At 43.0% G+C, this 18,436-nt stretch overlaps 1 protein-coding gene across 1 annotated transcript; it reads left to right on the top strand.

Moving 5' to 3' along the window:
• The first annotated feature begins 709 nt into the window (after window positions 1-709).
• Window positions 710-17,949, top strand: gas2l3 (growth arrest-specific 2 like 3). The gene is made up of 9 exons (XM_083907234.1): window positions 710-845; window positions 2,778-2,830; window positions 8,468-8,654; window positions 11,109-11,227; window positions 11,592-11,733; window positions 12,139-12,202; window positions 12,486-12,627; window positions 13,998-14,102; window positions 15,633-17,949. The coding sequence occupies exons 2-9, from the start codon at window positions 2,807-2,809 to the stop codon at window positions 17,007-17,009; spliced, it is 2,160 nt and encodes a 719-aa protein (XP_083763360.1). The 5' UTR covers window positions 710-845; window positions 2,778-2,806; the 3' UTR covers window positions 17,010-17,949.
• Window positions 17,950-18,436: the final 487 nt, after the last annotated feature.

The following is an 18,436-nucleotide window of genomic DNA, read 5'->3' as shown; positions in this document are numbered from 1 at the left end:
TATGGTTGCAGTCTTCATATTCAGTCTCCCATCACAGTATGGTTGGAATGATGCATGCAGTCAAAAGAACAGAGCCAGTTAAAACAGCTGTGAAAAATCAACATCTAGGCGTCTGATTTACTGGTATGATGTCGTCATGTGTTCTCTTGTTTTGTTGCTTGGACGTTTCCCCTGTGTTCTGTAACTAAGCTGAGAGCTTTTGTTTTGTGTCATTAAAGACTTCCAATGAAGTCTTTAATGACACGTACTAGTTTACTGCAAACCATGAAGAAATAACATCATTTGCTCACTGTTTTGCTGATTCTGACCCTTTTACCTTTTAAACAAGCATGGAGGTGAGGAAATATAAAAGGAAGTAGAGGTAAACCCCCCCCCACCCATCTCCTCTATCCCATATCATACCATTTCATGGTAACCTGATTGGGGAGTTCCTGATTTGGAAGTGTGTGTGTGTGTGTGTGTGTGTTGCAGGGAGGGTGGCATTTCTGACAAAACAATGGACGCTTTGTAAGAGAGAACTGCTGTGACAGAATTGTTGGTGGAGAACAGGGGGGGCCAGTCGGAGCTTATCGAAGCGAAGCCACTTCATTAGGGCTCTCCTTTTGCGCCTCCCCCTGCTACCACTCCTGCCTCCCTCCCTCCCTCCCTCCCTGTCATTCTCACACAGCCTTTCCCTCCCTGCTCACTCGTGAAAAGCACAGAGGCTCGAGCCACTCAGGCTGGACAGTACTGAGCGCAAACGTGGGCTTTTGGCTTCCCATTGATGAGGATGTTCTTTTGAGGCATACCGGACTTGTTTGGCGCGGTGTTTCCTCACTCTGTACTATTCTGTTTTTGTTTGCGAGGTAAGTCCTCTTGTGATGTCATCCTTCCTGTCCCGTCCTTGTCCGCTGACTTGCATCGTCTCTCCTCCGGGCTGCAGATTTGGTGTCGGATGAGTGGACACAGCATTCTGTGGCGGGCCTTTGATGAGCAACTGAGGATGTGATTTAAGTGTCTGTGGTTATGAGGGCAGTTGTAGATAAGGATGAGGTTTCTTCAGTCTGCGTGGTTACATCAGAGGAAAACACCAGAACATACACAAACTGCATTCTCGAAGTTTCCCAAAACCCATTTTTAGTGAATAATTCATCTGTTTAAAGCATGCCCAGGGAATTGGAGGAGGGGTAGACTGTATTGCCTCAGCTGTGTTGGCCAAATTATCAGTGTTATTAGGACCTACATGCTTCTGATTACTTTCTCCCCCCACCCACCAGCTCCCTTTGTCAAACACAAACCCTTGGGGACACATGAGTGTCGGGGTAATCCTTCACATCCTGTGTGGGAAAGGGAATAGAGGAGCACTCAGAACGAACTCATCACTTCCTCGTGAGAAAGTCTGATCTACTCAAACTCACTTTGTGTCCAGTAACAACAACAGCCTTGCGTCTTTCTTACCCAGAGGTCCGTTCACGACATCCTGAGAGCCTCTGTGCAGCATATATCCTGTCAAACTGTTCCTATATTCCTGCTATAGTCACAAATTATATTCAAACATCCCAACTGATCCACCAGACCACCCTCCAAATGTGAATGTGACTATTTCTTGGGGAATTCAAAGAAAAGGGAAATTGCTGCCTCTTCTGTACATAATTCTGAAGGTTTTTCCAGGGGAATTATTGTAGGATACTGATTTAGGAAGAATTGAGTTTAAAGACTGTATGGACTTCATACAATAATCAGGGTCTGTCCTGAATCAGGCTTAAAAGTCTGTGTGGAATTGCTTAAGCTTGCAGGTCATCACCAGAGCTCTTTTATGAACTATTGAACTCGTATTGTATTGGAATTTGTCTGAATTTTAAATTGTGATGTCGTGTAGAGAAGAGAGAAGAATACCCTTGTCAACCTCACAAAAGATGTAGGCAATGAAGCAGCAATGCTTACTTATTACATTGGGGGAAAAAACAAATGAGTTACATATAAATGATAATCCCAAGTGTACTTTGTCCTACTCGGCAAATACGGATGTCATATTGTTAGCGCTGGAAATATCTATTCAATCACACGTCTGCATAGCTTGAAGCAATTAGCTTGTTCTTTACTAGTCTGGTTAAGAAATCTAACCATCGAGCTCAATAACACCAATCTAGTTTGTTGGGTAATGAAGTAAAATGTTTCCTGGATAAAGTTCATTACTCTATGCAGCAATGAAGACTCTGCTAGTCATAGGTCCAGTGTGTACGATTTAGTGACATCTACTGGTGACACTGCAGATTCCATGGTCTCTCTCTCGTTTCCTCCCTCTTCTTCATTGGTTTAGGAATCAAGTTCATGTCGGTAGGAGCAGTTCTTTGATTACGTTGTAAGGTTCCGCTTCGATCGTGAAGAACACATCCGTTTGTGCCACTGTAGAAACATGGCAGTGCAAAAAAGTAAAGCAAGACTCTTAGCTAAAATACAGAGGTGTTGTTCTAAAGCTATGGAAATTGAAAGAGATTTTATTTAGAAACAAAACAACAATTTTGCACACTAGACCTTTAAGCGCCTGCTTGCTAAGAAATACTTAAATCTCCAAACTGCTGATTCCCCTTATGTTCAGTTTAAATGCTAAGCCCAAGTGTTTACCAAAAACACTCTCCTAATCAAATGCCACGTGCGTCTTCATAACTGATTTTAAGAAACAAGCAACCGACTGTCTGGACTTCCTCATTTATCCTCTATGTAAACCGCAATATATCTATATATAAAGTCAGAAGTCATCCTTCTCTTACTCATCTCTCGTTGTCATTTATCCACAGGATGAAGAAGTGAATCGATCATCGCAGTCATGGCTGTCCAGGCTGGCATCCAGGTAAGCGTGTCACCGCGTAATTGACAAAAATGTTTTCATATTTGATTTGCAAATCGATTATATTCTGACTTTGGGTGATCTCTTTTTCATTTTCCTCACCTTTTTGTCAAATCCTCTGTACGCTTTGTGCAGCTGCATGGACTCACAAATTAAATCTCTACCCCACCAAAGGGCTGAACCTGACTTGTCAGTACAGCGCCCTCTTCAGGGCCTTATCAGTGTCATTCTTGGTGTGCAAGCAGCGAGTCAGGATCACTGTCAGACTATGTGCCAAACCGGGGAAAAACTTCCCAGACATTTTAACAGAGGTATTCAGATGACATAGAAGCGCAGACATCTGTCTCCCGCTCAACAGCTGTGACGGGCCCACCTGTGTTACGGCACGCCGTCTTGTTGTTGCTGTGCATGTCTGACGTTCCACTGCTGACACCCTAAGGAGTTCACTCCTCTTCACATTTTTATAGGGGGAGAGGGTGGAATGCTCCACGCTTATTTTCCTCCACCGTCCACTCCCAGGAACGAAGCGCAAGTCATCCAAAGATCCAAAACAACAAGTGTATCGTGTTACAGATTTTGTCACATTGCTGCACCTCGGTGTGAAGAGACTTTTCTCTGTCATCTGGTTTTGATATTCCCGGCTCTCTCCGCCTGTCTTGGAGTGTGAATATGCAAAATATGAACCTCAGAGCTGTATGCATGTAGCATGTGGCAGGAAACCTGTCAGACTGATGAGATGCTGGCAAGGCTATGAAGAGAATCCACATAGTGTTGATGGACTGCGGTGGGACACTGTAGCATCAGATTAGCCGCATTTCCACAAAGTGGTACAGTGTCATTTAGGTTGTCATGATATGGTTTGGAACATCAAGCTCTGGTCTGGCGTTTGTTTCCCCCAGCTGTGTCAGCCATGTAATAAATACCTTGACATCGTACTAGTTTGATATTATTGGCACAATATCTGTATTGACAGATAATGGCTTTAAAAGGAATTATAGGATATCGGCAAACACACCAGGATCTGTCGATATGACTAATGACTACAACAGTAGGCTAAATAGGCTAAATAAACAGAGTAGGCTTTTATGCTGGCGCCCTCTACAACTACAATTGTTTTACATTTATTTTATTTATGTGACATGAGTAGGCAAAATATTATGTTAAATCTCTAATAGAGTGGTCCTATCTCACATATATGTGAGTTATGGAGGTCTACTTAAAAACCTCCTAATTCCTGGAAATGAACCGATAAAAATCTCTCCTCACTGAAGCTCTCGTCAGTTGCGGTGTTTCAGACTGAAATCTCACCCCCAGAAGACAGAACTGTGTTGTGATTGGCCAGCCAACGACAGCTTTCCCAGCTGTCTTGTGATTGGCCAATACCTGGAAGTGACGTATTTAGCACATCCACTCTCAGAAGCGCAGCTCCCCCCTCTGGAATGGTGGATGCACTGCTCCTCATTATCCAAACATTGTTTTAACAATGTTTAAAAATAGCTTTGTCACGACTCCCCGCTGCAGTCCCTTTTACGACTTTGACCCAGAGTCTGACCCAGAGTCAGAAGACACTTTCACAAGCGGAAAACCTCCACAACGGACGTTCTTCTTCTTCTGCGGTACAATGTACGCAACCGGATGTACCCAGACTAGTGCCCGGAGCAGGAGGATCCGCTGTTCAGGAGAAATGCTGTTTACGTAACCGAACCAGGTTTTTTCAGAGATCTCGCTGAGCCCGTGATTACAATAAAACACAGCATTCTCAGCAGTGGCTGAACTGTTTGTTTAGAATCTTCAGGGCTTCATAAACAAGGTAATGACGCAGATACACACCAATTGGTACTTCTGGTCTAGGTCCGCTTTAAACAGCAAAGCAAATTAGAGTAAAAATGTTAAGTATTTGATCAACAAATCATTGTTGATTAGACATTTTCAGATGATTTAAAACACAGCAGGAGGAAGAGTCGCCATTCTTAGTACTGAAGAGAAGATCTACATTAAATAGCACAAATGAGAAACCACAGTAAAGACACAAAGGAAGTCGAGGAGCAGCGTTCACACACAGTAGATCAGCACATTCTTCATTAATACCAGGGAGACGTCCGAATGAGCAACCGACGAGCTCTTTTCTTTGCTCTTGTTTCAGAAGAGAAATGTTGACCCTGTTAGTTCAGGCTGACCAAACCAAACACACTGTGTGCTTCTCTGTGATCCTGAAGCAGCAAAGGTCAACAGACGGAGCATGGGAAGTTCTGTAAGTCGGGTCATTGCAATGATGATTTTTAATGTAACCTAATGCAAATGATGCAATTGTTTGCATTAGGTTACATTAAAAATTTGCAGAAAATGTCATTTACAACTGCAGTGAATGTCCATTGCAATCAAACCAATGTTACTTTTTTTTTTCTTCACACTAGTAGACTTATTTACAGGCTTCATATACATGAATTAGTAAGAGGTGGATAGTTTCTAGTTTTTATAAGGTCACGAAAACATCTTATGTCATGAGGAATCTTTAAAGAAAAGGCTGATGATGATGGTATTCCAGTAAAAGGAAGTTGCTACTGAGTGAGTATTGTTTGAGATCCTTAAAATCTCTCTCTCTCTTGATAAACGGCTTGGATTAAAAGCATCAGGTTATGCTTTAAAATCTCAGGAGGTTGCTTTCTGTGCTGGATTACCAATCAACATTCCCACAGCCAATGAGGAGAGAGGTGGCGCAAGAAAAGAGATTAACAGTATTCGTGCCCCTGTCCTCGGATTTCAGTTTACGACATGAGTCCGAATGCTCACGGCGAACCCATATACAGTCAGGTGACGATGTATGATGTGGGATTATCCTCTCCACTATAGGTCCTCTCTTCTAATCTGCACAATGTCTTTTATGTAACTTGTGAACATTACACTACACTGCCTTATTCTGTAATTAGCTGGATGACTACAGAAGCACATATGTTGTTGTGAGGCTGCTGAGCGTGAACAAAGTTATGTAATATATTCGTGTGGTTGGATCAGGTGTTTGCCCCTCTACTCTCTGCCTCTCACTCTCTCTTGTGCTTGTATTCGTTGTTTTTGGAGCTTTTCTGGCATAAACACTGACCATCGACAGGACCAGCAGTCCAAAAGCTGGTCCTAAGGAGGCAGAACCTCATGTCTGAGGAACAGGTTAAATTTAAGGCTAACATTTGAATTGATGTTAGGTTATGGTTCGGGTTAGGAATTAATTGGTTATGGTTCAAGTTAGAGCCAAAAGGACATCTGTGGGAACTTGTGTGTGTGTTTTCTAACATCTGATGACTTTAAAAAGCGTCTTCAAAGCGATGACGTCCTTTCTGACGTTTTAAACGCTATAGGCTGTTTACTGCTGATGTCACCCAACAATGACTTTACTAATGTGTGAAAACTGAGCCAAAGGCCAAATTGCATGAATTTTAATGTTAAAGGCCCATTACACCAAATCCACAAAAATAATTGTAGTTCACCTATTACAAAGGGCTGAACAATTTATTGTTGATTTCAATCACAGTTTCCAACTAGGAACTGTTTATTGTTAACTAATCCCTTGCATTGTGGGAAATATAGCTGTTATCTGAGCTCATATCCCAGCCTTTGTTGCTTCTTTGCTTTGCGGGTCCTATTATGAAAGGGCTACTACATGCATTTGCATTTTTTATTGTTTAGGTTTAAAAACTCGCAGGTGTTAATTTTACTAGGGTTGTGTCCAAGCTGTAAATTGCAGAAATAAACTCAGAGTTGTTGCCCTTCTCACAGTTCAATTTAAAGGTCCAGTGTGTAAGAATTGGTGACACAGCAAGACTGCAGATTGTAATTCTGGCTGCGGGCAGCTTCTAGCAGCCTCCTTGTTTCAAGGAAATCCCATGTAAAAAGTCTATTGTGAGTCAGTCTGACAATAAGCCCTCCTAAATGTTCAGCACTAGACCTTTAAAGTAGTATCACAGCAGAAAACTGAAAACACACATGCACACATTTAGAATATTAATCTTTATCAGTGCTGTTGGGTCTTCTTAGAGGAACCACACATGTCCATGACTTTGTAGACTGTCTCAGAGGTTTCCTGTTTGTTTGCACAGCCATCATGATGAATTTCATGGTCTGAATAAGACCCAGGCCTTGTTTAAGTACAATATCCCCCTCAGGACAGTGGATACAGAATGCTTTCTCTTCCACGATGACATGTGACGGACACAAAGATTAAAGGTTGTATGCTAAACAGATGTCAACAATCTAGCACGGGGGGTGGGGGGAGGGACGGTGGACTCATACGCAAGTTATGTAATGTCTGGACAAGTCATTGAAACGCACATCTGGTGCTGGTTTGTAGATCTCTCCTCATGTCTGTTAACAATCAAAAGGTAAAAGCAACAACATGGGCAGTTTGTAAATATGAGTTTGATGCATTTTTCTGAGCAATACGCAGCATGTCTGGTGGTTGTATAACAAAAACAGATACTCTTTCTTTTTTTGGGGGGGTCTTTTTGTGCTTTCATGTTGAGGACGGTGCAGAGCTGGAATGTGAAAGTGAAGGGAGTGGGTGGGAGTGTATGTCAGAGGAGATGGATGTGATGGGACGTCAGTTTTCAAGAGCCAGGATCGGCAGCTCGCTCCAGGCTGAGGATGAGGCCGCTCACCGTGAACTAGTGTTGGACTCATTTAAGCAGTCAAGTGCAACAGTGATGAAGTGACTCTGTTTCCTTTTGGATGTGAAGCAAAGTACAATGTTGGTATAGAGGAGGTTGTATGTACCATATAAACATGTATTACCTGGCAGAGCAGTGTCAGAGGGTGTAGTAAGTGTAAGCTGTGAGCTTCAGTAGAGTGTCGTTGAGGAACAGTGTGCCATGATGAGGCTATACGAATCTCCCACAATGCAAATCTCAGTGGTAACTGGAGTGTGATGATGATGCTTGTCTGTATGAAGTGTTGGCCTGTGGTGAACTGCTAACCTATATTCAGGTTTGTAAGTAATCCATACTATGAATGTTCATACTGACATTTCAACACGTCAAGAAGCAGGACTGTAAGATTATAAAATGACAAAGCGGAATTTAAGTGAATTGAAACATTTCGGGGAATCATATTAGAAATAGAAATAGAAATCCGATTTAAAAATCTATTAAAAGACAATTAAAGCAGTGTCTCAGGGATAAATGTATAAGCTGATAACTGGCTGCTGTTGGTAGTATGATAAGATATTGACCCGCGGGTGTGGTGTTAATCCTCTCACATAGGGACCAGTGTCGGTCTGATATCAGTTTTGAATCTGGGAAAGAGATGAAAATAAGATTGGATACTGTTTGTGAACTGCAAATGTAAGGTTTATGTTTTTTGAAATGGCAGATTAAAGCTGGGAGGGTAATGCATCAACACACTTGTGTTATTAACAGTTAAGGTGTTTAAAAGTGGCTTAAGACTGTATCAGTAGATGCTCAAAGCTCTGATATTGGTGTTGGACATGAAAATATAGTAAACCATCCTTATTTTCAAGAGACTCTGAAAAGAAAGCTCAATAACATAATTATCATTTCCCAAAACGATGAACTATTTCTTTAAACTTGAACTTGAATCAGAATTGTCTTTATCTTTTCATTAACCTTCCTCTCTCTCACCGTCTCTCCTCTCCAGGTGTGGTTCGGTGAAAAGTTCGACGCTCCCCTGCTAAGCCCCAGGAGCCCTCGCAGCCCATTAGCACAGCGACACGGCCCTGGCCTCACAGACGTCTTCCAGTATGATCAGTGGCTGGCAGTGCGACACGAGGCCACGCTGGTGCCCATGCAGGAGGATCTGGCCATCTGGCTCACTGGCATGCTGGGTAAGTGCCAGCGTACCATCTGAGATCGTTGAGGCTCAGGGGGCACTTTTGACCCCTGGGACCAGTGTTTATTTTAAAAGTGATATTTGTGAAATACTTGAATTTCTTTTCTTTTTTAAATGACAGGAGAAAAGAAAAAAACCTCATAACACCTGTGTTTCTCTCCCTCTACTGGCTTCCTATTTGTTTTAGGAGTGATTTTAAAATGGTGTTGTTGGTATTTAAAGCTCTTAATGGTTTGGCACCATCTTATCAAATCAGAACACCCCATCCCAAGCACTGACGTCCAATAACAGGTTGCCTTTAGATGTGCCAAAATCCTGATTTAAAAACTTAGGGCGAGATGGCCTTTTCTGTAGCTGCCCCCTAACATTGGAATGATTTACTACCTCTTCTCCTTGGCTTTCACCCGGACACTTCTGCCTAGATTTTAACCATTTTAATATTTTACTTTTATGTCTTTATTGATTTTATGTTTATTAAAGTTGACTTGAATTGAAATATCCACTGACAACACAAGCTTTATATGTCTACAGTTTAATACATCTTCCACCCTTGTTTTCTTTCTCCTCTGGTTGAGACCTTTTTGAGAGGAGTGGTGGGGCTTTTAGGTTTGAAAACTTGAGGCATTTCTCACCCATTGCCGTAGTTTGCTGTGATGGTAGCATAGACCAAATGTAGTATTGAAGTTTAAATATTTTCATAATCTCTGATGATATACTAGGATAATTTTATCACTTAATTCAACACATGAATTAATGATGGATGTGTACATGAGAGTCAATGTGTCCAAACCTTTGAATCAACTCTCGACATACTCACAGTTTCTCCCTGCAGGCGAGGAACATACCAGAGCACAATTGACATGGGTTTCCCATGTAATTGGATTTGGATGCCACTATATCTAACTGGGCTTGAGCAAAGCACATAAACAGTGGTGGAACAAAATCCCCTCATTTCACCTGTCTCTGCCATTATCCAGACATCCTTTGTCTCCTGCGATACAATGGACCTGTGAGGAAACTGAAACTGACTCTATTGTTGACTTCTGAAACTGCTTTTTTTCAGAAGGAGACATTCACTTTGTCTCATAAAGAATGTGGGCAGGTACTAGAAACGCTCACTCAACATGAGTTATTGACCATGACCATGATGACCTGCATCCCATGTTTTGAGGTGTTTTTTTAAAAAACGTTTGACCGACCAGACCACTGATCCCAGACGGGGCCGGATGCTGCAGAAGCAGGTGGCGTGCAGTGTATCGTGTTTCTGGCCTCGAGGCTTGGTTGGTGTTTGGAAAATAAACTTTTGTGGAGCGATGCTAGTCGCTTAGTGTTATGGCCATTGTGGAATTTGTTCACTGTGTGAATCAAGTCAGACCCAGTGGCCTTTTGTTGAGATTTAGAGGGCGGTGATTTACAATTAGAGGTTGTGGGAACCAGAGGTCCTTGAGAAGTTTATAGATTTGGAGTCCTGCAACAATGAAACGCTAAAAAAGTGGAATAATTTAGTTTGGAATATGCTCTATCGCATTGGTTCTCTAAGTGCGGCCCGGGGGCCAATGGCGGCCCGCAGAAGCATTTCTTTCGGCTCGCAATGAATAACAGTTGATAGTTTTAATCCAGGAGCTACTAAGCTTGTTAAATGTTTATTGGACATTACTGGATACAGACCAATAAGTGTAAACAAAAATACTGGGTATTTACCTGGTTTCTATATGGTGAATTTTAGTGTATTATTGGGTTATAAGCTGGTAATAAGCAGGTAATTACAGCCCCCAATTACTAGCTATTTACCCAGTAAATATATGGTAACAGAAATGTGTTACTTGGTATTAACCTGTAATTAGAAGGTAAGAACAATGGCCAAAATACTGGGTTATTACCCAGAAAATTATAAAGCGTTATTATATTAATGCTTGAATTAGATTAATGCTTAAATTACATTAATGGTTAAATGACATTATATTAACGCTTATATAACTTAAAGCTAAACTGTAGAACTGCAATCTGGTCATTAAAATTATTACAAATGGTATTTCTTTCTGTTTTTTTTTCTTTTTTTTCCTTTGGCGGCCCTCAGTCCAATGTTGGGTTAACTAAATTAGCCCTCAGGTATCAAAACTTTGAGAACCCCTGCTCAATCGGTTCTTTACTGGACATGTCAGATTATAATAAAAAAGTAGTATAAAAAAGTAAATAAATTCTCTCCTGAGACTCCAAACCCCTCTCCAACTTGCTGGCACTCATGTTGAGTGCTTCCTCTTCCTGCAGCAGCTCACAAATCTCATGAGAGTTCAGAGCGAGACTTAAGTGAGAGCTGAGTGACACTCCGTAATGTTGTCAGGTTCTTGAGTCACGTACTTTTGAAAACAAGCATTTTTAACACGTTTTTAGGCAAAGGCCCCAGGTTGACATGGCGCCGTCCACTTAACTCGCGTCTCTGTGTTTGTAGGTGAGGAGGTGAGAGCAGAGTTTTTCATGGAGGAGCTGAACAACGGCGTGAAGCTCTGCCAGCTCATCGGCGTGTTGCAGACTAAGATCGCCCAGAGCTGCCCCTCCGCACTGGGCAAGGTGAGTCACATGTCAGCGACGTAAACAGAGCAGATTTCATGCTCACGTGGAGAGAAAAACCGCTGCCGGGTCCCAGTCCCTGCGGCGAGTTAACGTGCTGTGATAGAAGATCTGATTCCACACACATCTTTGCTGCCATTTGTTATAACAACATAACAGACTAGGCTGGTTACTCACCGTGACCATGCTGTATTTATACTGCACACATCTGGCTCCACATCTGTCGTCAAACACGACACAGCGACGGATGGCAGCTGGTAGCCGTGACGAGCTACACGCGAAATGATTAATCATCTGACTCTACATCGTACTTGATGTGTAAACAGTAACTGGGGTTCATGATGAGTGTATTTTTCCCCGACAGCTGTTCCCCATGAGGAAGGTGGCGTGCAAGCGCGACGCCTCGCCAGGTTCCTTCTTCGCCCGCGACAACACCGCCAACTTCCTGGCCTGGTGTCGACAAATCGGCGTAGAAGAGACATACCTTTTTGAGTCGGAAGGCCTCGGTAAGCGCTGCAACGAAGAACATTCCACATCAACCTCTCCTCTTTGTGAACCGTTTGACCTCCAAGTAACAGCTTCAAAATCATTTTGATGGGTCACTGACTTGCAATAGGGGGAATGCTGCCTCTGTCTTCCCTGCTCTGCACTTTATGTGCCTATTCTTGCATGAGTAACTTAGTTGTAAGCGATCTCTGAAGAAAAGTGCGTCACTGAGCAATGTTAGCATCTTTAAGTGCTAGATTAAAGCCTGGCAATTGTAATTGTAATGTTTAATTGTAGATTAATTTAATTTACTGTGGAATTCTTGTTTGGAAAAACCAATATATACTATATTGCAATAAAAGTTTTTTAAATTCAAGACGTGAATTTTTGCTTAATCTTTTCTAACTGTTCATTTTCTGCCTCAGTGCTGCACAAGGAGCCGCGGCAGGTTTGTCTGTGTCTGCTGGAGATCGGCCGCATCGTCTCCAAGTAAGTCTGCACACTCTGCACAAGATGCTTTTGTGTTTTTATTTTCATACCACTCATTATTTTCATAATCAATTCATCTGTTGATTATTTTCTCGATTAATTGAATAAATAAAATGTTGAAAATGTTCTGAAATGTCTTGTTTTGTCCACAAATCAAAAATAATTCACTTGTCATGATTCCTTTGTTATACATACTAAAACAAAATGTATATAATTATTGAAAAGACACTCAAATCGATCATCAAAATAGTAGTAATCAATGAATGTAAACGCTGTTTGACAGATACGGCGTGGAGCCTCCCGTGCTCGTGAAGCTGGAGAAGGAGATTGAGTTGGAGGAGACTCTGCTACTGACGGAGGAGCCTCCTCCTGCAGTCAAAACCTTCAGTGTTTGCTGTCAGCACGGTGGCCTCTACCAATCTGGGGTAAGGCTGTCACACTATTATTAGCATAAGAAATTAATCCTGGCTCTGAGGTCAAAGTCAAAATAATTGATATCGCACATTTTAAAACAACCCCTGTTGCCCCAAAGTGCATTAAAACGTGCTTAAAAGGTTAAAGGAAGCATAAAAGTCAACAAATGGAAGAAACAAAAGGACCCAATAAAAACTCCCTCTGCTGGGTCATGCAGTAATTACTTCAGATGGTCTGATGCTCTCCTGCACGTCTATACTGTTTATTGAAAACCAAACAGGTTTTTTTATGGGTTTTTTAAGATTGAATTTTCCTCACGTTTAAATAAATATGTGAATTTTTGGTGCTCAAGTGATGCCCCAGGTCTTTAGTGAGTTCTGACAAACTGGTTAAACACACAAACAGTATCCGAGCCTCTGCACTAACAGATAATGAAACCTTCTACCTGGAGGCCGCACGTGTGGCATGAGACTATTCCTGCTCTCCTTGTCATTATTCTGCGTCGCCTCAGTCCACATGATGAAATTGAAACCCGCTGTTTATTCAGCGGTTAACAATCACCCTCCGACCCCACCCCCGTCTGCGGAGAACTGAAGGCCAACGGCCGATCACGTTCCCGTCGCGTACTTGTGGCACATGTGTGACCCAGTTGAAGGCGAGCCGAGATTCAGCAGGAGTTCTTGCCGCTTCACTGGCGCCCCCAAAGGGCACATGACACATCAACAGCATGATCACATGACGCTTGGCATGTGATCGCCGCGGCTGCAAATATGCAACGCCACGCAGCCAGAAGTGAAGAGTGCGGCGAACTTTGTGTTCATATGTCAGAGGAAATGTACCATCACTTTAATACTCTCTCTCTCTCTAAACTATCACTGACGCACACTGTGACTCGTGTTGGGGATGAGGATGGGGTTTTATTCCCTTGTGCAGTTCAGTGGTTGGGGGTTTAACTCCCAGAGGAAACAGTTGGACTAAAAAAAAACAACAACACACTCACTGAAGTGGAATGCAGTTGGAAATAAACTGGTATATTTATTCACGTGTGTAGTTGCCCTCAAACGCTGAAGTCGCTGTATGTTAGACGCTCGCAGCAAACTCCATTCGTGTCAGTGCAGTTTTGTGTGAGAAAGTGAATAACTTGACTTATTCAGTGGGTGTAATCACATGACATAGACCAGTGCAGTCTGATGGCTCAGGCCATCTGAGGTGATACTGCATCGTGTCCTCACTTTTGCGCTAAACGAAGACAAAGACAGAAAGAGGACGCTATAAAATATTTAAATGTCAAATGTTTATGAACATATTGATCATTATATGATGCCAGTGAAGTGAGAAGCTGGGATACGGTGACCTTATGGCTGTCTATTGTTCTTTGTAGGAGCACGGCATGGACGAGCCGCCCTGCAACTGCTCCAACAGAGTGTCCATTGAGTATCTGTCAGAGGGACGTTACAGGCTGGGGGACAAGACCATCTTTATTCGGGTGAGACTCACAAACATCACACACACACACACACACACACACACACACACACACACACACACACACACACACACACACACACACACTTCCTCATTCTAATCCAAAGTTCTGCCATTTGGACGCAGTAGCTCAGTAACATGGAGTTTCCACACGCGTCTATTGCAAGATTAAAGCTGCTGTACGCAGGTTCACTGCTGACAATTAGCTGTTGTCGATTTTCATGTGCAGATTAATAAAATACTCAAATCTCGTCAAATCAGCCAGATGCACTCGTCTCATATGTGACAAATGACACGTGTAGTCATTAGCACTTAGGACCCGTATGCAGACTAGGTGAAGTAGAAGAGCACAGGATAGAAGTAGTGCACTCTCTCTCTCTTCGACCTTCCCCTGTGATTGATTAAAGTCTCATTTCACTCAAAGGATTGCCCTTCAAATGGTGTAATTGACCAAAAAGATGCCTGTGACTCAACAGATGTAGTTCTGAGGCTTTAAAGTGAGTCAAGAAGAGGCTAAGAAGCATTGTTCTGTCTCGGATTAAGTGATTTAAATGATGTGTTCCCAAAAAAATCCTCTCTCTAGATATGTGACTTCAGTGTTTGAAAACCTTCATTCACAACAAAAATAACACAGACTTAATAAATGAGGCATCAGTTAATTTTCGTTGCCAGAGAGTGGGTGGTTATGACACCATGGTATTGATTACTATGTACGGTTTCCGCGTTAATCTGCTATAAATAATGTGTTTCTATCCAATTAAAGTAAGTAGTAGGATTCACACAACAACACAGGCTGCTGCCAGAGTGTGAGTAAGTGAGACAGAGAGAGAGAAGGACAGACAGACAGACAGACAGACAGACAGATGGAGAGAAACCCAGCACAGAGGTCTTCTCAACTTCACCCACAGCTCTGACTGGAAACACGTAATCATGTTACCTAACAGTGATGCTACGTGTTGGACGATTACATCACAGTTACACTGTGGTCCAATGGGTCAGGCCCCAGGACACACTCATTTACAGAGCTGCACAGACTTTTAAATTGGCTAATTTCCATCTGTAGTCGTGAGGTGTTTTTATGTAACAGGATGAACACATACAAACAAACACACAGTAATGTACACACAGGGATTCACAGCAACATCTATGTGCAGTTAGACACAAAACACACAACAATATGAAGTGACAACAACAAAGTGTCACTGAGAATTACATCCTACACTGTGTACTGCAGTGGATGTAGCTTACACAGTATATCCAGTTTATATATAGCTGCATATATTCAGTTTATATATTACTGCACAGTCAGTTTATATATTAAGTTTATATATTGCTGCACATAGTCAGTTTATATTATTCAGATTATATATTCAGTTTATATATTGCTGCACATAGTCAGTTTATATTATTCAGTTTATATATTGCTGCACATAGTCAGTTTATATGTTGCTGCACATAGTCAGTTTATATATTCAGTTTATATGTTGCTGCTTTTATATTGTATATAAACTAATAAGTGTCCCCTCCTCAGATGCTCCATGGTAAACATGTGATGGTGCGTGTAGGCGGCGGCTGGGACACACTGCGTGGCTTCCTGACCAAGTACGACCCTCTGCGAGTTCTGCAGTTCACCACTCTGGAGCAGAAGATCCTGGCCTTCCAGAAAGGTCCTCCAGGCCTGGGAGGCCACCACCATGGTGGTGCAGCTGCCCCGCCGCCTCCTCCTGACATGGATCCCCTCGCCGCTGTCAACAACCTCATGTCATCTACGTCCTCCTCTTCCTCATCCTCCTCTTCGTCTCTCTCTGGCACAGGCAGTAAGCAGATGCCTGTGACTGCTGCAGGTCAGGTGGGTCGTCTCCACGCTGCCTCTCCTGCCTGCACACCAACGCTGCCCAGGAAAGGTGCTGCAGCAGCTAAGAAGAACCTCGAGATGACACCCTCCTCCCCCAGGAAGCCCACACAGCTGCCTCTGCCCGTCACCACCAAAGGCTCCTCGTCTTTGCCCTCCACACCTGTGGGAAGCTCCTCTAAACTTTCTCCCACCGCTGTGTGTCGACGCAGAGCTGTGACTCCATCAGCAGCTCCATCATCATCTTCCGCCACAGATTCAAGCCCCGCCTCCAAACTCAAGCTCAGAACGTCACCACGCGGTGTTGCCTCTCAGCCCAGAAGCCCCGTCTGCCCTGAACCGTCCTCCAAATGCCCCAAACCCTCCTCCCCCACCACCACCACAGTGCCTCGCCCTGTCACTGCTCCAGCACGGGCTCCCACACCGAGAGATGCTCGCCCACCGCTGGCTACCAGCCAGCGTTCTCGCCTCGCACATCGCCGCCCTGGCTCCCCAGCCTCACGCCTCCGTGTAGAGGCAGCCAGGCGAGTGCGAACAGTCACACGAGCTGCGGTCGCCGCCTCTGCACCTACATCCAGAGCGGCAACTCCACAGTCCCTCGCCTCCACCCCCAGCTCACGGACAGTTTCACCAGTGCCGCCTAAACCTACCTGCTCTCAACCCAAAGGCAAAGAAGCCATAGCCAAAGCCAAGGGGGGGCCAGCCCTGACCAAGGCTGCCACCCCCCCACGAGGTATCACTGCTGCCCCTGGGCGTGTCCCAGGAAACAACACTGACCCCTCCCCCTCCAGCAAAGCCAATCACAAAACACCAGCCACAGTGCACACAACAGCTAAAAAACCAGCAGCCACAACCACAGCTAACGCCATCAAATCCACTCTAAAACCAGAACCAGGTCCAGGACGAACTGCGCTCCCGCAGAAGTCCAGCAGCAACAACAACAACGTCAGAGCCGTCAAAGTCGAGTCCGGTGTCGGCAAGAAGACGCCACAGTGCAAGGGCAAGAACCAGGACACTTACTTTGAAATGAACAGCAGGAGGAGACTGAAGACGTAACTGTGACGCAGCTTCTTCCCACAAACCAGCACAAATAAATAAAGAAATAATAGTCATCACTAATATTCGTTTTAAACAAGCTTCTAAATTCTTATCTGCAGATGTTTTTGTTTGTAGATACATCTCTTTCTGTTCGTTTAATAGTTTTATTTTTTTTAATTTTTAATCCTAAAGGGTCCGAGACAAATTGACACTTTGTTGTTGTTGTCGTCGTTAATTAACACTCAGCTCCGCGTACGCGGCTAAACAGGAAAACTTGCACAATGTTTACATTTCCACCTCTGTTACTCCCGCAGTCGTCTGAATGGACTTTTGAAGAACAGAAGATGACGTGTGGAAGAAACTCGCGTTTACAGGAGTTACTTTTACTCAAGTACCGCATGTGTCCTGTTTTCTTCATCTTGTTACTAATCTCGTGGGGTTTTTGTTTGTTTTTTTCCACCAGTGAGAACAGGCTTTCCACTGGTGGACGCTCAGATATTTAGTGTTTTGTATAAATGATATCCAGACGGGGCGTTTTGGTCTCTGTGTCGCCGTATAAAGCGTCGTCAGGACCGTTACTGTCGCGTCATGTGCCTTTATCAGAAAATCTCTTGTTTCTGTGCGGCATTAGAGAATGTATTAGAGGGTCGCGGGTGGTGTCGGGGTTAAAATTGCACACAGTGTGTACGAGCACTCATTTACTTTGGTCTTCTCTGATGAACTACTGATTTTCTTTTTAACAAGAAACTCGTTTTTTAAGCAGAATCTACTCGGTATAGACTTGTTTTATATGGTTTCTGATTTTTGTTTGTGTGTATGTGATGTCTGTGTCTGTGTGTGTGTGATTGTACATAGGAGTATAAAGTATATTATCAGTGAGGCTTTTGTTTTTCATGTTTGGCACTTTACAGAGACCTGTTTGTCACACTTTGAATGTTGATTCTGTCGTGTCTCTTGTCCCTGCTACCTTTTTTTGTTTGTCTTTTTGATTAATAAATGGACAAGTGTTTTAAAAAAAAAACAAATCATCCTCGACTGTGTCTTATTGGTTTGGTTCACATTATCTTCTCTAAAGTTTCTCTAAACATTTTCACATGGTTTAACACAGAATATGATGTTATACTGAAATGACGAAGTCAGTGTCCATTCACCAATACGCAAGCACATATTTATTTAGCATTAGCATGCTACTATTTTGTGGTTTCCAAAGCTGTTTCCAAAGGTTAGCTAGTGAGGTTACATTTAGCAATATCGTAGCTAGCTGTTTTGTGGCTTTCAGACACGCTGGAATCTCTTTACAAGGCGTATTTGATTTGCGGTGTGCACATACTTCCTACGGGCACTGCACTAGTATGAAAAACAATATTTTTTTATTGTAATATTATTACAATGCCGTATCATGGAGTATTATGGCCAAAGTCAAGAGAAAAAAAGTCATAATCTTT

The sequence above is a fragment of the Microchirus variegatus genome, assembly GCF_963457635.1.
Source record: "Microchirus variegatus genome assembly, chromosome: 20".
Lineage (NCBI taxonomy): Eukaryota > Metazoa > Chordata > Actinopteri > Pleuronectiformes > Soleidae > Microchirus > Microchirus variegatus.
The sequence above is the reverse complement of the archived record's forward strand: the minus strand, read 5'-3'. Positions and strand labels throughout refer to the sequence as shown.